We start from the raw sequence: 27138 nt of genomic DNA, 5'->3' as shown, positions 1-27138 counted from the left end.
CATAGATGAATGCATACGCACTTGTATTTTCTCTCTAGCCTTCCTTTCTCCCCCAGCCTCTGCCCCAGGGACTTCCTGAGGTTGAGCCTGTCCAAACCGACAAAAAGCCAACAACACCGAGATTACCCATCTATCACATTAACACGCTAGCCAGATAACGTCCCAGAAGATTTCAGCCCGAGAAAACACGGGTTTGCATCCTGCCCGGGTCACACTGTGGGCACCACGCCATCTGTTTGCTCCAGGCTGACCCAGGGAGGAGGCAGGGAGCCGGTGCCGCTGGGTGCCCAGAGGTGGCATCTGTTTTTCAAGCCCCCGGGGTTCTGGGCTGTGCTTTAGTGCGCCCCAGCTTCCTGGCCTCTCTCCCACCAGCAAGTGGATAAGGGGAGGGAGGGGGCAAGGAGCCACTTTCTCCCTCTCCCCTAATTGGCCTTGTCGAGCAAGGGTTCGGGGCAGCAGAGAGCATCGAGCAGAAGAGGACACTGCTGGGTGGCCCCTTAGCAAGGTTCAGCTTCTTGGCCCGCTGTGAGTCCTCCTTAGGCCCTGTGCCAAGTGTGTCTAAGTCACCGGGAGGTGGCCTGATCCTAAGGACCGGCGGGTTCTGGGTGACGGATTTTGTTCACGCATCATGTGGTTTCTCAGCAGACCTCCTTGGCTTGTCTCGGGCTGCCAGCATTCTTCTTTCCCTGCGTTCCCTTCCAGGGACCCCGGCCCGCCGGGACCTGAACATCTCTGTCCTGAGAACAGCAATTCCCACAGCTGCAGGCATAAGCCCTGGGACCACCCCCATCCCAGAGTTTCACTCTATTATTCTAGAGAGACAAAAGCCACTGCATGTGATTTACAAGTGTTTGGAATAGAATCATTTGACGAGTCTCTATTAAATGTGAAAAATCTCTCTTAGGGAAAGTCTTTATCACTTATTCTATGGACACAGCCATGGAGGTGGTGAAGTTTGTGAACTTTTTGCTGGTCAATGGCTTCCAAACTGCAGTAAGTATTTTACCCAGGGAGAAGACGGAACAATGAAAGTGAGTATAGTGAGAAGAAAAACAGAGGGAGGGGAAAAAAAAAAAAAATATATATATATATGTATGTAACTGTTGAGGTTTTAAACGGTATTGCCCGAATTCTGTGATGATGGACTAAAAGCCTAAGGATGTGGGTAACTGCGTCTAGACCTCTAACCCTCCGGAGTCTCCGGCGCTCCTTCTTGCACACTTCTTGGGCTGCCCACCCGGGTACCTGCGAACAGGCCAGCACGGGGTTACTCCCTGCTGACCAGCAGCGCAGCTCGGCCCCCGCCGGAGGAGGACGCCGGGCTCTCCTTCGCCCTTTCCCGCCGAGCCGACAGTGCTCTGGCCCGGACTCCTGTGACACGGAGGCCGCAGGCTCCTCGGCCACCTGCTGCTGCACCAGGCCCGTCTGCGGGGCGGTGGCCTGGGAGGCCTGGGGTTCGAGGCCCCGGGCCTGGCCTCCTTCCAGGCCTTGGGGCGGCTGCGGCGCTTCGGGGCCAGGAACACAGGGGCCAGGTTCTCAGCTGGTGGCGTCCAGCCCCGGGGAGTTGGGCGACCCCGCCCTGCATCCACCGTGACCCCGGCCCCAGAGATCTCAGCCAGCACACGCCCAAGTCGCCTGCAGCGCCTTCCAGCAGCACAGCTTAGTCATGTGCGTTCTTCTGTAGGATAAATAAAATACCTTGGGAGGCCGCTCAGGGGGCTGGCTTTCCTAAAACACTGAGATCACTTCTTTCCCTTCCCAGAGACCCGCTCTGGGTATTCGGTGACAGTGAATTCTAGAAGGTGATGAAAAACTAAGGAAAATATCCAGGAATCGGAATGTTGAAGGATAAAAAAAAAAAAAAAAAAAGGAATACTTAGTAGCTACGTGTCCATTTTAATGATTGCGTAGCATCATTTAACAGTTTTCATCGAATTCTTTTCTTTATTCTGTGATTTTTTTTTTAAACAGGAGTGTCTGCGAGTTTAAAATGCTTACGCTGTATACATTCCAACTTATATGACTGTGTAGAAACCAACATTTCAGTTTCTCATTTCTAGATTAAGAAAGCACCGTGGCAACCATGACATAAAATCAAATTACAGGTTATAAGACCCACATTTCAGAAATATCTTACTTATTGGTCATTTCCAAATAAGCATACTGATTGGAGGAGAGGACAGGTTTTTATGACCTTAACAATCAGGTGGCTACTTAGAATTTAAATCTGTCCCTGATCCTGATGACTGTGAAGCCTTGGAGTAGAATCGCAGAGCCCGCCCTGGACAGCTACATTACTATGTTGATACATTGAGAGCCCCTTAGTTGGGGGAGGAGTGGGGAAGATAGAAAGCACTTAATGGATAATTTAAGGAAAGTTCAATGAAAGGACTATTTTTCAAAGCTCTGGGTAAATTTCAAGAAATCCACAGGGAACAGAGCAATATCCTGGGACCGGCAACCACAGGGATCGCTACCACCCCAGGTCTAAAGAGGCAAGAAGAGTGGTTACGGTGACAATAGAAATTTATTTCCTCATAGTTCTGGAGGCTGGACATCTAAGACTGAGGTGTCGGCAACACTGGTTTCTTTCTGGGCCTCCTCCTTGGCTTGTGTATGTGAGCACAGCTTCCTCGGCTCGGAGACGGCCGTCTTCTTCCCGTGTCTTCACCTGGTCTTTGCTCTGTGTGTGTCCTAATCTCCTCTTCTAAGGACACCAAGTCGTATCAGATCAGGGCCCACCCAGATGACCCCATTTTATCTCACCTCTTTAAAGTCTCTGTCTCCAAATACAGTCACGCTGAGGCACTGGGGGTTAAGACTTCAAGTAACAAGTTTGGGGTTGGGGGTGGGGGTGGGGGGGACACAGCTTGGCCTGTAACAGTCGCTGTGTGGAGAAGTTGGCCTTATAGAAGCTGTAGACTTTGGCGGAGATCTGGAGAGACCAATGAGAGATGTCCAGCACATGTGCCTCCCAGGAAGTCCATCCACCTCAGTAACGAGGAATGGTTTAGGTGCTAGGGTAACAATAAATATAACCATGTATTGAGTACTTTCTTCAAACGTGGCTTTATGGTACACCTTTTCCATGTCCAATTGTTTTAATCCTCACAACCATCCTGGGAAGTAGGTTTAGTAACCACATATTACAAATAAGGGTAATAAGACTTAGAGAGTTTCGGTGATGTTTTTAAAGTTATGCAAGTGGCAAGTGCAGAAGCCAACAGTAGAACCAAGGGTAGAGCCAAGCTGTCTGTGTCTTCTCAACCCTGACCCCGTACTGCTTCTGTCTCATGTAATAGAAGTGGATTACGGACCCAGTCGCAGAAATCCGCACGAGCTTTCGCAAGATTACCTCATGTGGTCTTTGGCCATAGATGTTTTATTTTTTGTTTTTTTAACATTTTCTTTATTTATTCATGAGAGACACAGAGAGATAGAGAGAGAGGCAGAGACACAGGCAGAGGGAGAAGCAGGCTCCATGCAGGGGGAGCCCGATGTGGGGCTTAATCCTGGGTCTCCAGGATCACGACCTGAGCCAAAGGCAGAAGCTCAACAACTGAGCCACCCAGGCACCCGCCATAGATGTTTTAAAGCAGGGATCCTCCAAACCAAAAGGATCATCCAGGAATCCCTGGGTGGCGCAGCGGTTTAGCGCCTGCCTTTGGCCCAGGGTGTGATCCTGGAGACCCGGGATCGAATCCCAAGTAGGGCTCCCAGTGCATGGAGCCTGCTTCTCCCTCTCCCTGTGTCTCTGCCTCTCTCTCTCTCTCTCTCTCTCTCTCTGTGTGACTATCACAAATAAATAAAAATTAAAAAAAAAAAGATCATCCAAACCAAAAGGAGAGCCATTTGTTTCATTTGCGATATGCCATCAGTAAAGAGACATCTTCTGACCTAGCGATGTGTTGCGTACCGTAGGTACTGGACAGTTTGGTGCACTCGAGGCACTTTCTCCTTCTGCAGGAAGAGTGGAGCCAGGCTGAAGAGTTAAGGCAGACATAAATGAGATATCCAGCAAATGAAAGGATGTTGTAATAATGTGTGGACTGTCCAGTACCACTGGCCACAATGGGGCGGAGGCGGGTGAGGTGAGGACGAGGGGGTCAGCGTGTGAGGAGGATTCACAGGGGGCAGGGAGGCGCGTGCTGTGCTTTCAGGGTGCCAGGGAGTCAAGTAGACAGGGCACGTGAGGGAAAGGGGGAAGGAAGCCTGGGCCATGGACGGCGTGCCGAGCTTGCCCAATGGCTAGGACTCGATCCGTCTCAAATGGTGGAGTGACGTTTAGGACAATTGATCTCAGAGCAGTGTGGCTGCGTCAAATAAGCCGTCCTCAAGGTCGCTCTCCCCGAGTTACCCATTCTAGTATATGGTCCACCTTGTAAACCAGAACACCTCGTACGCAGGTACATTCCCCTCTGGCTGCAGGACAGGCCTGAGCCCCAGCAAGGCCTTCCGATTTGGCCTTCTGAAAAATAGGAAAGAGCTGGTTTTTCTCCCCTTCGGATATTCCTCCGAAGACTTGACATTTAATATGTCTTCTCGAGGCCTGAGAGTTCTGCTTCTTGACTTTCATCATAAACCCGTTCCCACCAACTCCGTAGTTGTTTCCATGACAGTTTCCTTGGATTTGCCCCAAGTTTCATACAATGCTTTTTAAACGTATAGACCGAAACGGGACTTGATACCATAATAATGACCTGGCTAAGGCAAGGAAAGCACCAGAATTGTATCTCAGTACTTGCACACCACACACTCATTAAAATGTTCCAGCATCATATCGTGTTTGCCTTTCAAATTACAGATACATGTATATTTCCGGCTTCTATCCAACGCGGTTCACTATGTGTCTCAGATTTTTTTTTTAGACGTAATTATTGCGTAAGCATAGGTACATTTTGGTGGGTACCACTGTATCCTAATTATGGATATGAAATGCTTAAATGCCTACTAATGTTGAAACAGGGAACACTTTAAGAAAAATTGCATTTTTGTTTTTCAGACTTGTATGTTCCTCCCTGCAGAAAGAATTCGTGATTTCTCCAATCTTAAATACATAGAGTCTCTTGTGTTTTCTCTTGCTCTGCAACTAGAGAAAGCTTCTCGTTAAGAGCCACCTCCCACCTCTTTTTTCTCGTAGATTGACATATTTGAGGATAGAATCCGAGGCATTGATATCATTAAGTGGATGGAACGCTACCTTAGAGATGTAAGTACATTCCCAAATTCTGAGCTTGTTTTCTGGTGAAAAAGACCATCAGCTTGCAGAGTTATTTTATGAGAGAAGCACTGGCAGGCGCACCAAGTCCAAAGCTGAGAAAGTCCCAACAAAGCCTCCCTTGTTGGCAGCCGTGCAAAGACCTGGAAAGGAAGGATGGGGTCACCCTCGTGGACATGCACCGGCAGGAAATAACGGTCAAACCAGACACAGGTGGTTGATAACAATCAGAGCAAACAATTTTTTTGAGCAGAAAAGGAAAAGAGGAAATGAAGGCAGGGAGTAGGGAGGCAGAGACAGAATTCAATTTAATCTGAAGCCACCCCAAGCGTTTTGCGGGATTGGGCTCAAGAGCTGTCCCGGGAGGCTGCCCGGGTAGTGCACCCCCCACCCCGGCCGCCACCCCGGCCCCCGCCCGGGCGCCCTCTCGCAGCCCTGTGATTTGTTTTCCACTGACAGAATCTATACTGACCACTGGGACACTTTGTGCTTTAACAAGATAGAAATTGATTGCTGCCAGTGTGTCCGTGTCGGCAGCTTCAGCCGCTTCTTTTGGAGGGAGAGGTGGGGGACAGTCTCGGCAGCCTGGGGGTTTGTGGCTTTTCCTTGTGTCTGCAGCCTGGTGTTTGCTTTGTGCTAAAGAGGCTGCCGCTCCTGGCTGTGCAGACACGTCCACACGTCCACGGCCAGGGGGGCGGCCGGGAGCACAGTCACTGAGGTCTCCCGCAGCCGCCCCAGGGAGGGGGCTTGCAGACCAGCAGGGCAGTGGGGAGCACAGTCACCGAGGCCTCCTGCAGCCGCCCCAGGGAGGGGGCTTGCAGGCCAGCAGGGCAGCGGGGAGCACAGTCTCTGAGGCCTCCTTCCAGCACCCCAGGGAGGGGGCCTGAGCGGTGCTGTTGCACAGCCTTTTTGCCACGATGCAGAAGCGCTTCGTGATTCAGGCTTATGAGACGTTTGTCAGGGATGCTTGTGGGGAAAGAGGGGCCAAAGTGCCTCCATGTAGCAGAGCCGTTTGCTCTGTGTTTGAAGGGAGCGGGAGGGAGACAGGGGGCAGCGGGGGAGACGGGAGTCCGCCGACGGGGGCCCCCGGTGCCCGAGACTGTCCGTGCGTCTGTCCGCAGACAGCCCGGGAGTCTGTCAGCGCGCCCGGCCCCGCTGGCCCCTTGCCAGCCCGCCTGCACCAAATGGACCGCACTTTACACTCCCATAAACATGCTTCTCTCTCATTAACAGAAGACAGTGATGATAATTGTAGCAATCAGCCCCAAATACAAACAGGATGTGGAAGGTGCCGAGTCGCAGCTGGACGAGGACGAGCACGGCCTACATACTAAGTACATCCATCGGCTGGTGAGCGGGCAGAGCGCGGGAGGCCGCGCGGGCGGGGCTGGCGGGCGGGCAGGTGACCAAGCCCCGGGCCTCGCCTCCTGCCTGTGGCCGGGCGGGGTTCACGTGAGATCTCTCACTCCCGGGCCCCAGAAAACGGGGCTCTGCTGACTCTGCGGTCCACCCGCGGGCTGGGAGGCCGCCCCGGGCGCCGCACGCTGTTGTGTCACATGGACGTGGCTCAAGTCCTGCTTCCTCGCGCGTCGTGGTGGGACCGGGCCAACCGCCCGAAGCTCGCCGTGCCTCTGTGTCCCTGATCACACGACGGGTCGCTGACACTTACGGGCTGTTGCGAAGAGTCCGTGAAATGGTGCCTGTGAAGCGCAGGGTACATCTCGGTGCTCAGGTCCCGGGAAGGGATCCTCCCTCGTCCGTGCAGTCCGGCCGCGGCCACAGCTGACCTCGGGGCTCGGCCAGGCCAAAGCCCGTGGGACAAATGTATCAGGGAGCCAGGCTTGCTCGGAGCCTGATAGAACATTCGGACCGGAAAGATCACCCAGCTTTGGAACTGGCTCCTCTGCGGGTCTGCGATCCCCACGCCTGTCGGGATGACAGAGACGCTGCGGGGAGACGCTACTTGCTTGGCTGGAACGCCGGACAAGACGTGTGACTTGCAAAATGTCCCGCGGAGCCCCCAGTGGGTGCTCACAGGTGCTGGGGCCAGGGCGGCTCGGGGCCTCCCAGCCCATCTCAGCCAGAGCTGGCTCGCCCTTTTGGGCTTGTGTGCTTCCCAAGGATTCTGAGGTTTGTTTTTTTTTTTTTAAGATTTTATTTATTTATTCGTGAGACACAGAGAGAGAGAGGCAGAGACACAGGCGGAGGGAGAAGCAGGCTCCCTGCGGGGAGCCCAATGCGGGACTCGATCCCAGGACCCTGTGGTCACACCCTGGGTCAAGGGTAGGTGTCCAACCACTGAGCCCCCCGGGGGCCCAGATTCTGAGATTTAAAAAGGCTTGACATCCATGGGACCAGAACTTGCAGGCTCCGTTTCAACAGCAACGGTCCACAGGCATCGGCAATGGGCAGAAAGCATCAGGGACTAAGACAGGAGAGTGGGGCAGGACGCCTAAGAGGGCCGGACGGACCCCGTAAGCGGCACAGGGCAGGACGCCAGCCAGCGCGGGACAGGCCGCTTCACCTCGGGGGGGCCAGCCTAGGTCCGGGTCCATCCGGCGGACCAGGAGCTCGGGAAAAGGGGCCTGATGGGTGGGTGGACGGGGTTCCCCACCCGCCGACCACTGATCTGAGCTTAGAACCAACCCAAAGTCAAAGCCGAGGCCAGGGGGTGCAGGCGGAGCGTCGGGCCAGGAGGCAGCCCGCTCCGTCCTCTCCCGGGGCCCAGGGGAGGGTCCGGCTTCTGCTCGCCTCTGCAAGGCCCCAAAGCCCTCGGTGTCCCCCGGGGTGTCTCTAGGAAGCTGCCAGGCCTGGGAGGCGACCTGGTGTGTGGGAAGGGCTCCGGGTCCCACCAGCCCCCGAGGAAAGCCGTCGAGCGCTGTCGGCGTGCGTGGCCGTGGAGCAGCTCGGCCTCGGCGCTCACCCGACGCCACCCAGCCGCGAACCAGACTGTCTCCGAACTCCTGGGGACAACGGTGCTTGGGCCCTTCCTTATCCCTGGAGGGGCGACGAGGCCAGCTAAGACCACGTCCGGGCGCCCTCCAGGCAGCAGAGGCCTCGAGGCCCGAGGCGGCGAGGAGGTAGCCGCGAGTAACCGCACCCGAGGGCCACCGACTTGGCCAGAAGCCCGTGTCGGACCAGGAGAGGAAGTGACAACACACGGCCGCCGTGGGGCCTGCCGGCAGGTCGGGCACCCTGCTGCACGAGCAAGACTTTACGGATTCAGGGTCCTGGACGCCAGAGGCGACGTCCACTTCTTCACTTACAACTTGCAAACCCCGGGCCCTTCCTCCCACGTGTTTGTCCTGGTGATTGGTGCTTCCCCGGTGCACGGGGCACGGATCCTTCTGAAAATACGCATTTGGGCCTCTGAATTTTAAAAGACAGTGGTTCTGAAAAAAGAAAAAACAAACCTCGTGAAGCGTTTGTGTGTGAGTGTGCATGTGTGTGTGTGTGTGTTTATGAGGGGGTTTCTATGGTGACTTCAATAACCAGCTGTCACCGCTGTCACTTTCTTCTCTGTCCTGTTTTTATTCCCCTGCACGGCGAAGACTTCTCAGTCATAAAAATCAATTGGAAGATGAGGTACTTGGGAACACATGATTCCTCGTCTCCTTGTCATCCGATGACTGAAAGCCTGGTGCTGGTCACAGCATTGGGAAGACTCCAGCCCCCCTCACCTTGGAGATTCTGGGGGTGATAGAGTGCTCGGCGGCTGAGGCCTGAGCGACGTGTCAGAGCGAGCTGGAACTGTGTGGGGAACCTACAGGGTGGCGCGCAGAGCTCCTCGCAGTTGACCCCCAGCCTCATCTCCCGCTGCCTCCCTAGCCCAGCTGCTCCACCTGCAAGCGATGCTTGCTGGTCCCAACCCCGGCCAACATTCGCGGGCACCTCCAGACATTGCTTGTGCTGTTGGCTCTGCTGAGAATGCCCTTCGCCTCACCCCTACTTCCTCGGCCTGACCAGATCCTTCTTGTCGTTCAGTATCTAAGTGACCCCTCCCTCATAACCGTCCTTCAGATCACCGATGAGGATGGATGGCCCTCATTTTGGGCTTCCGCGGCAATTTGTTCTTACTTCTCACACTGCCCTGTGGTGGGCGGTCTATCCTTCTCCCTGCTTACCAGTCTGCTGGCTTCGAGAGGATAGTGATGGTGACGGTAGTGTTCTGGTGAGCTGGTTCTCAAAAATACTGATTTGTAGGATTTTCCCATTTCCATGGTATAGATGCTCTCCTTACAGCCAATTCCAAGCTACCAGTGTAAAGTCACTGAACGCAGAACTGGGAAGGGATGCACACAACTGGCTCTCGTGAGCCGATGTGAGCCAGCCCAGCTCACCCCGAAAGGTTGTCCGAATCCTTGAAACCCGAGGTCCCGCACAGAGCGTGACTTTTCGTAGCCTTCAATAAACAATGAGTGAGTGAGTGGCGTGCGTGTGTAATGGGGAGCGCTTAAAAACACGGGTGTGTGTGTGGCCCTCAAAGGAGATCGGATTAAAAAAAAAACAAAGGAGATCGGAATAAAAACGCCGGGTGGGCCTGCGTGGTGGGGGGTGCCATGAACTCCTCCTCGTTCCCCAAGTCAAACCTTCCGACTCTGTGTTCCAGATGCAGATTGAGTTCATAAAACAAGGAAGCATGAACTTCAGATTCATCCCTGTGCTCTTCCCAAATGCGAAGAAGGTAAACCAACAAACAAAACCACCTTACGATTCTAGCTTTGGTTGGCTTGCTATCTGGGATGTTACGTGCAGAGCTGGTGAACCCTTTCTCAGTCCTTAGAGATAACCGTGTTACCGGAAAGATCCACAGGTTGCAGCGCTCAACTCAGCAGCATGCATCAGGAAGGTTTTAAGGTGTTATCTGATGGACCATCGCTGTCCTAATTGTGCAAACAGCCATTACACACAAAGCAGTCGTTTGTGTTTTAACTCATGAGAGAGAAAAAAAAAAAAAAAGACTGTTCATCTGATACTTCTTATCTCTCATACATAAAAGTCAAGACGTGTAGGGTTTTTTTGCTGACTGTCCGCAGAAGTATTTTGCTGCAGAGTTCAGCTCCCAAATCTGTAGATGACAGCAATTAGATCTACAGAGTTGCCAAAGTGAGGGTTTGCTGTGGTTCATATGAAGGTTTTTTTACACCAGAAGAACATTCTGGCAGGGGAGGGAGGGGGACAAAGAATCACCCCGAGGCCATGCTCCAGGCTCGGCAGAGGGAAGACAGAGGTGTGATAAAGGTCTTGAGCGTCCCACAGCACCCTGCCTCGTCCCACCGCACCCTGCCTCGGGCCCAGCTGCACCCGGGGCGGGGGTCCCCGGAGCGTCAGGGCTGCAGGTCTTCTGCGAGGAAGGGGGCAGAGGCCCACTGACATGAGAGGGATGTGGGGATCCCGAGGGTCACACCCTGTGCGACAGCATGCATTTCTGGGCTCTCGCTGCTCCCGCTGCAGGGCCCCCTTACTGGTCTCCCTGTGTCCTTTGACCCTGCACTAGCCGTCCTCTCCCTGCCCTCAAAGAGGAACGTCTGAACCGGAGACCTGGTCTGTCTCTCTCCAGCTGAGAGGCCTTGGGGTGGGAAAGATCGAGCACGCCTCTCCCCGCCTCACAGACGGGGCCCCGGCTGTGCAGCGGGCTGTGCCCACGGCTCGGCCTCCCGGCCTCCCCGCCCCGGGCAGGCGCAGCGCCTCTGTGCTCTGGTCCTCCTGGACTGGGCCCGCGCCCGCGCCCTCGCCCGCGCCCTTGCCCACGCCCCCGCCGCGATCTTTCTCGTTCCCGCGCCTTCGCACTGTCTGTTCCCCGTTCGTGATGCCCTTCCCTGTCTGTGTGCCCCCACCCCCGCTCAGCCTTCTACCGCCCCGTCCGCCTAGACTCCTCTGACCTCCCGTCCCCTTTGCCAATAGACCGGATTATCCTTCTGCTGAGCACTTTGGCTACAGGGCCTTGGCTCCCCCAGGACGTGCTTCGGGGAGGAGACTGGCGGGAACGTGGTGATGGAAAAGGAGACCGGCTCCTGGTTGGCTTTTATTCATGTTTTTAAGACTTTTTCCGACAATCCCCTTGTCACCTGTGCTCGGGGCCGACTGCTCCCACCTCCCGCCCCTTCGGCCCACTGCTGCCTAGCACACGGTTTCTTTACATTTTCGTTTAGACCCCATCTTAGATGCTGGACTCCTCCAGGCAGGAACTGTGTCTTTTTCATTTGGGTGTCGTCGACACCCAGTGTGACGTGATGCCTGGCGTGTAGCAGAGGCTGCTTCTGAGCTTCTTCTGCAATCCCCAAAGGGATCCGATCCGCTCAGAGAAAAAACCTGCAAGGCCCCATCTGGCACGGGCCCCTCTGCTTCCAGGCCTGCTCGCCTGCGCTGTCTCACGGCCTCCTCTCTGGCCACACAGGCCGGCCGCTCCTCGAACAGGCCCGGCACGGCCCCGCCACAGGGCCTTTGCACTGCCCGGACCCAGACATCCACAGAGCTGGCCCCCTCTGCTCCCGTAGGTGTCGGCTCATTTGCTCAGCGAGGCCTTTCCTAAACACGCGAGTGAGAGCCGCCGACCTTTCAGCCCCGCCCCGGCGCCGCCTCCCTTTCCCCTTTCTCCGTCTTATTTTTCTCCCTGGCGTGTACGGGCATCAGACACCCCTGTACGTCGCTTATTTGTTATGTGTCCCCCAGCAGAACGTCCACTCCGGGAGGGCGGTGTGAGGCGCGCCCTCGGGGTCCCCGGCTCACAGCTTCGGCTTTCCCCGAAGGGGAAAAGGATAAAGGGGCATAGGATAAAGGATGCGGAGTTCGGGTCAGCATGCTGCTCCTCAAGCCGCGAGGACCCCCAGGCCTCCCTGAGGGGAGGCACGGCTCGCACCCGAGCGCCTCGGCCTAAGCCCTTCCAGGAGCCCAGCGGGCTGGGGACCGAGCCTGGGGTCCGGGGTCCAGGCTCCTGCCTAAAGGCCGCCCCTCGGGCCCCCTCTCGCCCCCAGGAGCACGTGCCCACCTGGCTGCAGAACACTCACGTCTACAGCTGGCCCAAGAACAAGAAGAACATCCTGCTGCGGCTGCTCCGAGAGGAGGAGTACATAGCCCCTCCCCGGGGGCCCCTGCCCACCCTCCAGGTGGTGCCCCTGTGACGCCCGCGGCCCTCACCCCAGGCCCGGGGCCATGCCGCTCCCACGAGACCCTTCAGGCCCAGGCTGTGCGGCCCCAGGGGACTGTCCTCCTCTGCGATTTCTGACCCCCCTACCCGCCCCCCCCCCCCCCCCCAGTCCGTTGCTCCTGACCGGCTGCGGCGTCCGCTCTGGGCCTCGCCCTGCTTGGCTCGTAGGCGACATGACTGACGCCGCAGTAGATGGAAGGAGCACAAACACCCTCCGTTGCTTAGAGCTACTTCTGTGACTCAGCCAGATGCCCGGGTGCCCTCAGACCAAGCCTGATTCCTGTGCCAATAATAAAATATTGAGTCTTTTGTAAGGTGGCTTTTTACTTCTCTCAAAGGAGATAGATGGGCGCTAATTCCTCATGGCGCGGGCAGTTGCTTCAGGTAAGCTGCTTAGATGTAGCGTCAGATGCATGTAACCGACTGGTCTCTATGAAGATTAGAGCCAGAGTTACGCAGCCCCTTTGAGCGTGATCTTCAAAGCTTTACTCTCTTCCACAGAAACCGCTCTGTACAACGCACAACCGTGATTCTACATAAGAGGGCCTGGCTCTGCAGGTCCGTGCCTGCGATGGGAGCAGAGGAGGCGGCAGGTGGGGGGGCTGCGGTGGTGGTGGTGCTCTGCGCTCTGGTCCTGCTCCTACCGCCAGCTAGCCGTGTGACCTTAAGCAGGTCCTTTCACTTGCCTGAAAGCCTGAGGACTCGCTTCTGAAACGACATGGACAAAAATATCTCTAGGGTCCTAAATGGCTTAAGGTCTGGGACCGAAGTCCTAGACACTTTTTATAAAAATTCATATTTTATTTATTTATTCATGAGAGACACAGAGAGAGAGGCAGAGACACAGGCAGAGGCAGAAGCAGGCTCCCTGCAGGGAACCCCATGTGGGACTGGATCCCAGGACCCCAGGATCACACCCTGGGCTGATGGCAGGTGCTAAACCACTGAGCCACCCAGGTGCCCCTAGATACTCTTTAGAAGGATGACTGACTTTTCATAATTCTATCTCCCAGAGGATAAAATTACATTTCCTTAACAGAGACATTTTCTTCTTTTTTAAGTCTCTTCAACAGCACCCTCACATTTGTAATTTTAGAAACATAGATACCTTGTTCATCTGATCTTGAGAAAGCATAAACATATCTGTATATGAAATATATATACATATGTGTGTGTGTGTGTATAAAATCTACATAAGCTATAGCACAAAGTGGGCTGACGTTAGTTATGGCCTAAGTAGTAAGCTAATATGAAGATTTGGAGGGGGGGTGGTTACTGCTTCCTGCTACCCATCCACCTAATCTCTGAAACTAGGCTCAGTTGTGCTGTGAGCTAGTTCAGGCCTCGGATGTGACTGTAGGGAAAGGACAAACACCAACTATAAACAGGAAAGTTTGCTGATGAATTGCAAAGAACACAACTTCATTTACATTGCTACCTAGAGAGTCTACTGGGTGGTAAAGGTGAATGTCTTCATTTAAAAAAAAACAGCACAAAATAAATAAATAAAAAATAAAATAAAAAAAAACAACAACAACATGGATCCCTGGGTGGCTCAGCGGTTTAGCGCCTGCCTTCGGCCCAGGTCATGATCCTGGGGTCCAGGGATCGAGTCCCGTGTTGGGTCTCTTGCATGGAGCCTGCTTCTCCCTCTGCTTGTGTCTCTGCCTCTCTCTCTCTCTCTCTCCCCCTCTCTTTCTCTCTCTCTCTCTGTGTCTCTCATGAATAAATAAATAAAAATCCTTTAAAAATTTAATTAAAAAAATAAACAACAACAACAGGAAAGGGGGGAAAGCTAGCATACCTGAAGTCATCATTACCCAGAGTAAGACTATCACAAGCATCTTTCGCACTGTAGCATTTGGGACCTGGTGGGACTATCTTGTGTGATTAACTCAAAATGCCTAAGAAATGCCCCAGACACAAACTTCTTTCTCTCTCTTTATTATCCTTTTTGGAGGCGACACCATCTTTTTTTATTATTATCTTTTTTTGGAGGTGACACCGAATTAAGGATTCACCCGATTGTAAGTAAAATGACATCAGCGATTACTTCTCTGAAATGTTTCTAGTTTGCAAGGGTTTAATAATGTGATGGTGTTACCCCTCCTCCCTTCAGAGACCTGTCCTGAGGTCTCAGCCACCGTTCTCACCCCCCAGGCATGCCAAAGGAAGGTCCCTGGTGTTCCGCAAGTAGTCATTAAAGTGTTACAGCTGGTGGCACTTGTAGCAAAAAAAAAAAAAAAAAAAGGAAAACAAGAAGTACACACACACACACTCAACACCTGGCCAGGTGATGAAAAGTCTGACCCTTGAAGTTTCTATGAAATCTGATGACCATGGACATCAAAGGAATTTTAACAACTATTTGAGAGCACTGACACCAAGATTAACACTTGGTTAATTTAGATGTTATCCCTGCCCTGGTGCATTCATCTGCAGATATTTTGGGGGTGGAAGTTGGGTAGGGCTGACTCAGTAAAAATAACCTCTTAGCCTCAAGGCTTTATTTAGACCGAAACTGATCTCCAGGGAGAGGTGTGCAGAATGCAAGGTTAGATTCTTGTCTACTATTTGGTGACGGACTTAACATTTGAGATGTAATTTTTAATGAATATACCTACATATGCCTGGTTAGTTTGACTTAACCTCTATATCACCCAAAGCCATCTCGGCACCTGGCTACGATCTAAGTAGGTATTAGACTGACTATTTCTCAGTTGGGTGCTCAGAAAAAATTATTGTTGTTGATACTCTTTCCTTTTTTTTCCCCAATGAAATGAATTACCTATTTAAAGATATGGAGTTTTTCTCAGTCATCTCAGCAAGGGAGGCCAGCCCTCCGCTTTGGGCATTCCAGACCTTGTTTCGAGATGTTTTGCCAAGAGCATTTTTTTCTTAACCTCAGCCACTTCATTATCCACCTCCACCACTTTGCCAAACACCCCATTGTCACCATCACCTTTGCCAAAGGGATTGCAAAGTCCTGTGATCATTGGGAAATGATCCAGAAAGAGTTTCTCAAAACACAGGATCTTTCTGTTTCTTCCTAATGAACCAAAAAGAATCAGTGAGCCCCACCTCCTCGTGGCGAGTGAAAAGAGAAGGAAGGTTAGTTAGACTGTGGGAAAATACGACAAGGAAGAGATGCCTCTCATCCCGAAGAATGATGCGTTACTCTTCGAGATAAATAGCTCTATGTGAGCCCACCCGCCAAGTAAAAACAAAAACCAGGAAGGAAGAGAGAAGGCACTAAAATAAATTTTATTCTTAAATCATTTGTTTCTGGGACCATTTGGAATTTCCAACCTGAAAAGGCCCCTAGAAATCATGCACCTCTGCAGCATCGTTCCTCCCGTGGGAATGCTGAGGCCCACAGAAACCAGGGCTTGTTTAAATTCACCCCAGGACTAGAACCCAGATATCCTGGCTTCTGGTCTGCAGACATGTATTTGGCAAACTTAGAAAACGTTCTGGCTTTTGACGGTACATTTGCTCAACAAATGACCTAGGATCTCCCAGAGGGTAAAATGAGCCTTAGGAACCTAGGAGGCCTGAGGGAAGATGCCCCTCTGTCCTCTGGCAGCGGGAGGATTAAATGATCATGTTGCAACTTGTTCTAGGGGAAATTCTTTGGGGAATTAATTATTGCTGTGATTAGACGGAGTGTGACTTTTCTTGAGGTAGTCTGGCCTATTTATTTTATACTAGTATTATAGAAAACCAAAGCACAACCTAAAGGACTTTGGCACCTCCCCGAAGCTTACAGATAAAATCTGCTCTTTGGTCAATTTTGTTTCAGTTTTATCTGGCTAATCTCCAGATCAAAAACAATGGAAAATGCTTTTATTTTTAAATACTGTAATATTCATCTTTCCCCCCGTGCTTCTGATTCTTACAAGAGTAGCATTCGTTGGAATAATACAAAGGTGTTTGGGAAATCGGCAGTACCTTTCAGATGAAGAAATGAGAAAGGTACGGGTCATGATAACTCTCCTTTGAGTTGGGGGGGGGATCTGCGGGAAAGGTCCCCTTTACCAGGAGGTACATCAATAATGCCAAGAGCCTCGCCCAGTTCATAGAGCTGGTATTTGGGGAGGCCTTGCACCCAGGCAGGAGAGCATCTTCCTAACTTTGTTCTGATTTGTTCCATTTTCTATTGGAAAAAGCTTTCAGATAGAGTCACAGGATACTTGGTGGGAGCAGGGAAGCTTCGGGGGGCCCTGGGCACTCACGAGCTGCCCACTCACCCCCCTGTCAGGCACCACAACCCCTCCCTCTGTGCCTGTGCATTTGCTCCCAAGTCCTTGTCCTTAGCCTCAAGCCAAACAGGTGGGACCCATGAGAGGGACACTCAGTGTCGCTGAGATCCCTATCTCACTTCTCAAGGAGCATAGGAGCGTGGGTCCCGTCCTGTTCACCAGGGTGTTTAAGGAAGTGATATTCGAGCCTCTGCTAAACAAGGAGAGAGTCGTGGACCACGGTGGACCTGGGCCAAGGTGACCGTGCGCTGGGCCGGCCTGCTCTTTTCCAGAAACACTCGAATGGAAGGAAGAATCGCAGCCCCCCCAGATCTCCCAGCACTTGTAACTGAAACCACGAGGGCACCCATGTCTTGTCCCTGGCCTGACCTCCCTCTGCCCCCTTCGCCAGGAAGGCGCTGATGGAGGGGGGGACGAGCGAGAGAACTCAGGCCTGATGGATCCCATTAGGCTTAGTGTGCAAAGCAAGTTGAGATGAAGTAGCTGCTCTGGTATGCGTCCAAACTGCTGTTCTATTTTTAGCCTCCCCCGCGTGCTTCTTAGCCTCGCACTGAGCGCCTGGGCACCTGGATCGGCAGCAAAACGTGGAACTGAGCCACTCATTTGTAAAACTGGAAGGAAGGAGGCCATTGATGCAGGGCTTGTTTATCGCCGACAGGCGAACGGGGACCTGGAATGTTAATGAGGACGGCTCTCTGAAGCGTGCCTCGCGGTTAGCCAGGAGTTCAAAGGAGAAGGGAGCCTCAGTCGTCCGCCCAACAAATGTAAACCGTTGATAGAGGGAAGGAGAAATCAATTATGCTGTCGCAGGCTTCCATGTCATTGTGTCGGAGTTGTTAGGAAAGGTAGGACAAGGACCAGATCTCAAAAGGAAACAAAGCCACATGGCCTTGAAGTATAACGAGTTTGCCATGGCAACTGATGGAAATGAGCCTCCCGGGCACTGAGCAGGTGTGTTATCTTACAGAATAAACATACTTCTCTCACTCCCCGGTTTTTATAATAAAACCTGTGTTTGGATTACTTTCCCCTCCTCTTTGTTACCCGGAGAAGTTGGCGGTCGCTCAATCAGCCCAAGGCCCTGGTGGGGGAAACGTAATCAGTGTTATCAAAAGGGCTGCTCTGGAAACGCTGGCGCGGGGCCTGGCCGGGGCGTGGGCCGCTCGGCAGCAGCTGGGCCGCAGGTACCCGCCCGGCCTTTGCCACCTGGCAGGCGATGCCCCCCAGAAGGTTCGCGCACCCATCGGGCCGGGCGGGGAGGCCGGGGCGGCTGGGCTCTCGTGCTGGCGGGGGCCAAAGGAGGAGGAAAGGAGAAAAGCGTTGAGGTGGGGCTGCGGCCTGACCCATTTGCAGCATCCTGGGGCCGCCGGGACGCGGGCCAAGGCCTTGAGTTCAGGGATTAACTGATTCTATCTTCCAATCTGTTGTTCTCTACGGGGCTCAGTTGCTCAGAAACTCGCAGATTGGCCGCCTCCCTGGGCTTTGGACCCCCCTGGGATGGGCTGGGCCGTGGAAGGTGCTCAAGCCCAACACGGGCCCCAAACGTGGAGGGTCTCTAAAATCCTCCCCGGCTCCAACGAGCGGCTGACCCTCTGTTACTGTTACAACGCCCGCAAGGAGCGGCAGGAGCACAGGCCCACTTTCATTGTTCCCACCTTGTCACCACGAGAAAACCTCTCCTGTTCTAGCTTCGTCGGCGTCCCAGCCAGGCCGCTCATCCACCGCAGACTCCGGGAACACGGGACTTTCTAAACCACGCGTGCAAAATGACCCAGCTGGGGAGAACTCGGGCAAAGCCCCCGAGCTGACAATTGAGCGGCTTGTGACCCCCTCCCTGCCCCTGCCCGTGCTCCCGCTCGTCCTCCCCCAGGGTGCTCCCGCCCCATTCGTCAGGCCCCAGGCCCCCAGACGATGCCCTGGTGGCCCCTTCACACGTCACCTTCCCTTTGACCCTAATAAATAAATAAAATAAATTTTAAAAATGAATGTCTGGAGAAATAATTTAAGCTCTGGTGTCAGTGGTGGGGAAAGTCTCATGCACTACCCCCCTCCCCCCCCCCCCCCCCCCCAGCAAAAGAGCCTCACAAAGTTCAGGCGCTAACCCGTGCTGGGCGGTGACTGAAGGCGGGGGGGTCCCAAACCGGGTGGACAGGGGCCTTTCCACATCCACCTTTTTTAAAATTCAAGATTCTAAACTAGGTCTTTGGCTACCAGCATGCAGTTATTCATTGAAGAGGCACACGAAGCAGAAGGCGGCCCAGGGTGAGCATGAAGGTTCTGGTTCCACACCTACCATTTCTGATGAGATGGTTATTCGAAAGCTGGTCCCAGACAGTTTACACGCAGTGGGAGCTAAGCAGCAGCCAGAGCTCAGCAACCGGTCTACAATTAGTTATTAAATGCCTACTGTGTGCAAGGTACTATGCTTGGCACAAAGATGGGTGATATACGCTCTTGCCCTCAAATTTTTTAATATCTCGGATGTGGTGGGGGGGCGTCTGCCTGGGTAGCTCCGTCGGTGGAGCATCCGACTCTTGGGGGGTGAGATGAGATGGAGGCCTTCATGGGGCTCTGTGCTCAGCAGGGAGTCTGCTTCCCTCCCTCTCCCTCTGCTTCTCCCACTGCTTGAGCGGGAGCCTATAGGAGCGCGCACTCTTCTCTTTAATGAATAAATAGATCTTTACAAACTAAATGAAGAAATCAAAGTAAAATCTGGGATATAGACAAAATTATTGAAAACCCAGGATAGGATGTGACACGTGAAAAGACCAAATCAAGACAGCACACGGTAAATGCTTAGCGAGGGGGCAGCTGCCCCCATTCCCTGACCCTCACTATGACCCAGGACTGAGCCCACATTCATGCAGTTTCAAGGTCAGATCCTCCAACAAGCCGATGACTGGATGTTTTTCCGAATAAGCAGAAGACTTGCTCATTCCTCCTCCCCCCACCGATTATAATTTTCAAAAGTCCCCCTAAAATCCATCACATGGATGAGATCGAAGATGAGGGGACACGATGTAAGAAACAGGAAAGTGGAGAAGCAGTGCGGGACGAATGTCTCCAGCGGCGAGGATGCAGTCTGCAGGGCCACCCGCGCTCTAGAGCAGCCCGAGCCGGGAGGGGAAAGGCAAGGACACGCTCCTCACCCTGCACCCTCCCCTGGCCTGGGAGGGCGGCCCCCGTAGGCGCTGGGACCCACTGGGAGGCAGGAACTGGGCTTCCACCCTCCGCCGGTGGGAGTGGGAACGAGTGAGGCCGAGGCTGGAGGCTAACTCTACAGACAACCAAGTGGGAAAGCAGAAAATGGTAAATCGCTGAAATGGGCAAGGACGCCCTCTCCATGAATGAACATTGGCGCTGTCCAATTTCCCGAGCGAAGGATGTGGCGGGAGCGCTGAGCGCGCTGGATCTGTCTTAACAAGCTTATTAGCAAGCGTCTTAACGAGGGTGTCCCTTGCACCGAGTAGCTCTGCCGTCCAACCTGAGCGTGGGCCCCGGTCACTTGAGGACAATCGTGTGACCTTAGGCATGTTACTTAATCTCAGCTCTAAAGTCAAGACGACAGAAAGGGTTCCCAGGAAGACTGTCAGGATAAGGTAAGACGGATGATAGAAATCTAGAACAGCGCCTGGCAGGTGGTAAGGACTCAGTGAATGTTCCTTCCTTGCCCTTTCCTTCTTGCTTTCTCCCTCACAACCGGTGATTACTTATGGGGACTTGGAATATTTTCCTATTTCTGAAAAGTAAAAGAGCAAATCCTAACCCCCCCCCCAAAATAGAGAGAGAGAAAGAAAGGAAGAAAGAAAGAAAAGAAAGAAAGAAAGAAAGAAAGAAAGAAAGAAAGAAAGAAAGAAAGAAAGAAAGAAAGAAAGAAAGAAAGAAAGAAAGAAAGAAAGAAAGAAAGAAAGAAAGAAAGAAAGAAAGAAAGAAAATTTAGTCTCTCGTTTTAAAAATGAAGTCTTAGGAGAGTCAATAGATGAGCTTTTAAGCTAAAAAACCCTTCCATCTAGTTTTTCAGAGGAGATAATTAGTTTGTTTTCTTACTAAGGCCTGGACCACAGCAGACTCCCAGACCAATCACGGCTTCTGGAAACGGCCTTCCTCCCTCTGTCAGGTTGCTAAGGAGCAAGACTCTCGGCAGCACTGGCTGGGATGATGAAAGGTGTAACATCTCAGATTTGGCAGTGATGTTTGACTTTAAAGGAAACTGACTTTAGAGATTCACAATGGGCCCTCAAAAATAGGATAATGGATTTGAAAAACTTTTGAAAAGTAATTTGAAAGGCAGTATTGTGTTCATATTACACCTATTATTAAGAAGGAGATTTTGAATTCAGGTCGGGAAAACTGCTACCCTCTCCCTTGGCTCTCCTTTCTCAAGAAATGAGGTATCACTGTCACCTCCAAAACAGCCCACTCCTCGCTATCTAGCCTGGAAGGAAAAGTGGGGAGAGTTGGGTAATCAAACATTTAAATTGAAACATAGTTGCCGTATTGATTAGTGTTTCTCAAACCTTTTCTTTTTCCCCCACAAAGGAATAAGTTCTCTTTGAAACTTCTCCCATGTTGGCTTAAGCAATTTTCATTATATGGTTCCTTAAATATGTACCAATATGCAATCAGGTATAAATGTTTTTTGTACTCGTAGCTCACTAAAAGCTATGAGAATACAGAATGAAAAAGTTCTAGAGATCTGCACGACAATGTGAATATACTTAACGCTACCAAACGGTACACTTAAAATTGGTTAAGATGGTGAATTTTACGTTATGTGTTTTTTACGACTTAAAAAAAACTATAAGAGCAAGTCAAACTTACAAATTAGATAAAATTGACATCACGGGATAAATTCAAATAACAGTAATGTAGTGTAAAAGTGGTAACATTCTGCTGAAACCAATTAGCCAAAATTGGGTTTAATTTATACATGTCATCATAAAACCATATGAAGATGCTTTTTTCCGCATTTTACCTTTCTTTTTTTTTTTTTTCGCATTTTACCTTTCAATTGTTCACTTAAATATTTGATGGCGAGAGTGACGGACAGTCTGACTCACAATCATTCTCGTTATTATAATTTTTCCTCCCATTGGGTTACTCGTTTGAAAACTATCAGTTGATTATTTTCGTTGGTCCAACCGATTTAAAAATGGTTTGCTCCAAAATATAATCCTGATAAATCATTTTTTAAAAAAGCTCCTAACAAAAAGTCCTTCAAGGAGAACATTTGCAAGCTGGTGGTATGTCATACAAACACGGAATCAAACCAACACATCTGCTTATAATCTGAATTAAGTGACTGCTTTTCCTGACTTCTTTTGAATTCAGCCTATGTTACCATGAGACCTGTAATGACTCAATTTTCTCTCCATTTTTCTCTCTTTGAACTACTGTAAAACTTCATTTATGCTGGTGCCACGATTCCTTTGGCCTTCACTTTGCATGAACGCATCATTTGTGGGTTAAGCCAGCCCAGCTCCTTTCTCATTAGCCTGTGACAATTAAAGTAGCATGGCTATGTTTGTGATGGAAAATCAAAATTAATTTATTAAATACATTAAGAGACTCAACTTAATTGCATCTTACCATTGAAAAAGAGCAACTTTGCCTTCCTAATTAGTCAGATAATTCACTATGATTTTCATCAAACAGAAAGCAAGATTTTTTTTTTTTATTTTGATGTCAGGAATGCCAATCTAAAGATCACCAACTCATCAGAAGTTGAATACGGCCACATAAGCAATCACGTGGTGCCAATCCAATTTTAAACACAAAGCACCGACGCTAAGAGTGTGTGGCTATAAAATAAACATCTCAGTTGAACCAAATAAGCTTATATTTTATTATCTAAGTGTTTCTAGATTGTTGCTGAAATGAAAACAGTATTTGATGGACCGTCAAAAATATATACAGAGACTTCTATAGTTTGAGGAAAAACTGATATGTAGAGAGATAATACAAATCTTTTCAGAATTAGAACACCAGAAATTTGGGGTGAGGAGGGCATCTTCATGAGAGGGAGGCCTGGTGCTGGGTGTTGGGCCCAAGCCACTCAGGCAGGGGGAGGAAGGGGTGCATTCCTGCAGAAGGTTGGCTTGGCTCAGTGTCAGAACTAAAGCAGGCTGAGTGGATGGCCCAGTGCAGGTTGCTGGATCCCAGGTGGGTTGAGGATTGGGAATTGGGGGTTGGGGGGCAGCTCAGCATGGGGCTTCAGAGCCTGCACAGGGTAAGGGGATTGTTCTTACCAAGGGAAGCCTCATGTAATGGGGTGTTTGAGTCCAGGCAGGGTGAAGAGGACATCCCTGCAGAGAGATAACTCAGCATAGAATTTCAGAGCCCAGGACGGGTGAGAAGAGTCATCTGTAGGAAGGTGGTCCAGCATGGCTTGTTACAGCAACACAGGTGTGCTAGCTAATAACACACAACAAGAAGGATACAGCATCACTTCCATGGTGTTCTTGACAAAGACATAGAACTTAATCATGAGAAAACATCAAAAACAAATGGAAGGACATTCTACAAAATGACTGGTCTGTAGTCTTTAAAAGTGTCAAGAATAGGGCACCTGGGTGGCTCAGTGGTTGAGCATCTGCCTTTGGCTCGGGTCGTGATCCAGGGGTCCTGGGATGGAGTCCTACATTGGGCTCCCCCCAGGAAGCCTGCTTCTCCTTATGCCTGTATCTCTGCTTCTCTCTGTGTGTCTCTCAGGAATAAATAAATAAAATCTTTTTTAAAAAAGTGTCAAGAATATAGAAGTCAAAGAAAGAAGGAGGAAATATTCTAAACTGAAGGAGACTAAAGAGTTATGAGGAATAATTGCATCATGTGGTTCTGAACTAGAATTCCTTTGCTGTAAAGAACATTATTGGGCCATGGAGAAACTTGACTAGAGTCTGTCTGTTAGACCCCAATGTGTCAGTGTTAATTTTCCAATTTTGCTGTTTGGACTGGAGTTCTAGAAGGAAATGTTTCTGTTTGAGGAAATGTGTGCTATGATATTCAGCAGTGATGGGGGGAATCAGATTGGCAAGGTCCTTTCAAAGAGGGTTTGGGGAAGAAGGGTCTTTGTACCTTACAACCTTTCCGAAAATCTGACATCGTCTCAAAATTTAAAATTTAATGATACGATGTTAAGTTAAAAGGATAAAAATCTACTATGAAGTATGACCAGCTATGGAGAAATATCTTGCAAAATAGTAAGAATTCTCATATGGAGCATTTATTATGTGTCAGATACTGGGCGAAGTAGTTTGTATGTTTTATCTCCTTTAAATTTCACACCAATCTTACAAAGTGGGTGTTACTAGTTTGTTTTATAGATGAGGAATCTGAGGCTTGGAGAGGTTAAGTAACTTGCCCAGGTTCTTAACTAAACTATTGTACTGCTCAGAGAAAAGATTGGGAAAAAATTTCTAAAAAGGTTATATAGGGAATGAGATCCCTGAATGGCTCAGCAGGTTAGAGCCAGCCTTTGGCCCAGGGCATGATCCTGGAATCCAGGGATTGAGTCCCACATCGGGCTCCCTGCATGGAGCCTGCTTCTGCTCTCTCTCTCTCTCTCTCTCTCTCTCATGAATAAATAAAGTCTTTAAAATAAAATAAAATTCTTTTAAAAAAATAAATAAAAAATAAATTAAAAGATTATATAATCTAAGGCATGGTCTTAAGCATGGTCTAAGGACTAAGGCATGGTCCTCCTCATATGGGTCACTTGGGCATGAAGATTATTCTCAGTTGAAGGCAGTCAAGGCCCTATAGGCTCAAGAGAAGCCTTTGTCCCTTCCCTAACTACATAGAAGAATCTAAACTGGGGGTCCTTCCCAGAGTAAGGGTTATTAGCAGAGATAAATTTTACCTGGGTGACCCATCTGTACGACAGGGCCAACATCTAATTACCAATCGTCTGCTCTTCTTATCACCCTGTGAAGTACACTCCTTTCCTCTGAAGTCCCAGACCTCTACCCACTTCTTAGATCAGAATGACAAAAATGGAGACCTCATTTTGCCCGCCTTTGGAATTTCCATGTCTGTGTGGATTCCTTGTACGTATGCTATTAAATTTGATTTTCTCCTGTTTATTTGTCTTGTGTTAGTTTGATTCTTAGTTTGGCTAGAAGGATCATGGAAGGTGACAGGAATTCTTGCTTCCTGACAATTGGAAAAGTTCGAAACAGAACTGCTACTGGGCAGTGGGACTATGAGTGACTTTTAGTGTTTCCTTTGGTCATTTTCAGGATTTTCCAAAATATCTACAATGGCATGTTGCTTTTGCAATTAAAAAAAAGAGAGAGAGAGAAAGTTTTCATTTTAAAAGTAAATTTTAAAAAATAAAATAAAAAAATCCTTTGTTATGGAGCAATGTTGTAAAAATGCTGATTATTCACTACCATATTGAATAACCCAAACTATAAATGTTGATATTATCTTTTAGTAGTGGTATTATCGGTGACTTTCAGTTTTAATTTTTCGCTTCTCTGTAATTTATTGTTTCCATAATTAATTCATTCTGCAAATACAGAACATTTGCTATGATTTATTTTTATAAGAAAAAAAATTTTTAATGTATTATAGAAGTCCAAAGTCATAAATTTTATTCAAAAAAGCAGAAAGGAAGGATATGTATGCTTAGAGAAAGACTGGGCACCAAAATATTAATGGCAGTTATGTTTTAGTGGAAATTCTATCTTTTAAAAATACTTTTCTATGCTTTCCCAGTTTTCAAAGATATGAATTACTTATATATTCTATTCATGGCTGTGTCTTCAGTGCCTAGAACCTTAGAAGCACTGGCATACGCATGGGAGTTCAAGAAGATTTGTTGAATGAATGAATGCTTTTGAGTGCAAATACTCCAACTATACGGTTTTTAAAAATATCATTGACCTTTACTTATTCCTTCCCTTATGGTATTTGAAAACTTTGCATTCAACCTGTGGTCTCTTCTGCTGGGAGTTCTAGGGCCATTCACTGGGTGGTAGCGATGGAGAGAGCCATGTTACAGGAAGACAGTGTGAGCAGAAAGAGGGGTCACACCATTCAGAAGAACGTCACAATGTTGTTTTGTTAAGATTTCTACTCAAATGATTTCTCAGAGGATTGGGGGTGACATATCACCATACTAGTGTCCACTGAGGATAGACCTCATGTTGCAATAAGTGGGTTTCTTGGAGTGATATCTAAGGTTCACAGCAGAATGAGGGGGTGGGATGAGGTGAGGATGACTCAATCATAAGCTCCTTTTCTGCTTGTAATTATGAAGTTCGTTTCTCTGGTTTTACAAATGAGCTTGGATCACAAACCTCAAGGGACAGCACGTATCTGGCCTCTGTGGGGAAATAAGTCCCTTAGCTGATGCCTAACTCAAGCTGACTGCCCAGGATTCACATCTCCACTTGGCTGTCCAACTCTCAATTCATTTATGGAGGAGATTACACACTATGGTGATATTGCCAAACGTGAAGGTTCTAAAAAAACCACACAAGGTAATCCTCATGTATATCCAGGGATTTCTAGAGGAGACAAAGCTTTGAAGTCATTCCAGAATCTTCTCTTTTAGCAATACGCTGGCAAATTCTGTTGGTTCTACCTTCAAACTCTACCCAGAATCTGACCATCACCCAACCATCCCTTACCTCACTTGGATTATTGAAAAAAGCCTCTTAACTGCTCCCTGCTTGGACCCACATAGCAACCATAAGTATCATTTTAAAACCCAGTTCAGGCCATGTCTTTACACAAAAAATTGCAATGGCCACAGCCCATGTCATAGGGCGCTACCTGGTGTCCTACGACCCTGTGACCTCTCTGACCTAATTTCCTACAGCTTTCCCCTTGCTCACTTCATACTAGCCACCTCAATTTGCAATCCCTCACACATGCCAGGCGCACTTAGCCTGTGCTGCATCTTCTGCAGGAAGCAGTCTCCACCCCCACCCAAATGGCTCTCTCTTTCTCTCTCTCTTTTTTTTTTTAATTTTTATTTATTTATGATAGTCACAGAGAGAGAGAGAGAGGCAGAGACACAGGCAGAGGGAGAAGCAGGCTCCATGCACCGGGAGCCTGATGTGGGATTTGATCCCGGGTCTCCAGGATCACGCCCTGGGCCAAAGGCAGGCGCCAAACCGCTGTGCCACCCAGGGATCCCTCTCTTTCTCTCTCTTAAACTCATATGTCACCTTATCAGACAGACCTTTCCTGACCCTCTGGCCAAGCAGAAACCACCTATCCATACACCATCTCCTCCACTTTGCTTTTTAGCTTCGCAGCAATTGTTACCACCTGGGCCAGTTCTGTGCACAGAGCGTGTCTGAGTTTCCCAGACATTTGGCATGACTGCACTTCCTGGCCCTTTGAGGCTGGATGCGGCCGCGTGACTTGCGTTGCCCGGTGACATGTGAGGAGAAGTGCCATGTGTCACCTTCAGGCATAAGCGTGAAGGCCCAGTGTGTTACTCACTGCTCCGGGAGTGGTTCTCGGGCGACCCAGGCTCGGGGCCAGGGCGCACACAG

The 27138-nt window shown here is 50.0% G+C and overlaps 2 protein-coding genes across 12 annotated transcripts in view; one reads left to right on the top strand and one right to left on the bottom strand.

Annotated features, from left to right (window-relative positions):
- Nucleotides 1–12679, top strand: part of TRAF3IP2 (TRAF3 interacting protein 2) — a 41674-nt gene extending 28995 nt beyond the window's left edge. For 6 of the 9 annotated variants that reach the window (XM_038554967.1, XM_038554968.1, XM_038554970.1 and 3 more), the window contains 5 exons: nucleotides 905–993; nucleotides 5141–5209; nucleotides 6452–6568; nucleotides 9828–9902; nucleotides 12193–12339. In XM_038554967.1, coding sequence (XP_038410895.1) covers nucleotides 905–993; nucleotides 5141–5209; nucleotides 6452–6568; nucleotides 9828–9902; nucleotides 12193–12339 — 497 coding nt within the window. Of the gene's footprint in view, nucleotides 1–904; nucleotides 994–5140; nucleotides 5210–6451; nucleotides 6569–9827; nucleotides 9903–12192 lie in introns of all 9 variants that reach the window. The other 3 variants (XM_038554971.1, XM_038554976.1, XM_038554972.1) reach the window with 2 other exon arrangements.
- Nucleotides 1–27138, bottom strand: part of LOC119874234 — a 91163-nt gene that overhangs the window by 2660 nt on the left and 61365 nt on the right. Inside the window, exon 3 of one of the 3 annotated variants that reach the window (XR_005368159.1) lies at nucleotides 22876–23041. The exons of the other annotated variants lie outside the window; for them this stretch is intronic. The gene's annotated coding sequence lies outside the window, so the exon portion shown is untranslated. The remainder of the gene's footprint in view (nucleotides 1–22875; nucleotides 23042–27138) is intronic. 3 annotated transcript variants of the gene reach the window in all.

The sequence above is a fragment of the Canis lupus genome, chromosome 12 (assembly GCF_011100685.1).
Source record: "Canis lupus familiaris isolate Mischka breed German Shepherd chromosome 12, alternate assembly UU_Cfam_GSD_1.0, whole genome shotgun sequence".
NCBI classification, from domain to species: domain Eukaryota; kingdom Metazoa; phylum Chordata; class Mammalia; order Carnivora; family Canidae; genus Canis; species Canis lupus.
The sequence above is the reverse complement of the archived record's forward strand: the minus strand, read 5'-3'. Positions and strand labels throughout refer to the sequence as shown.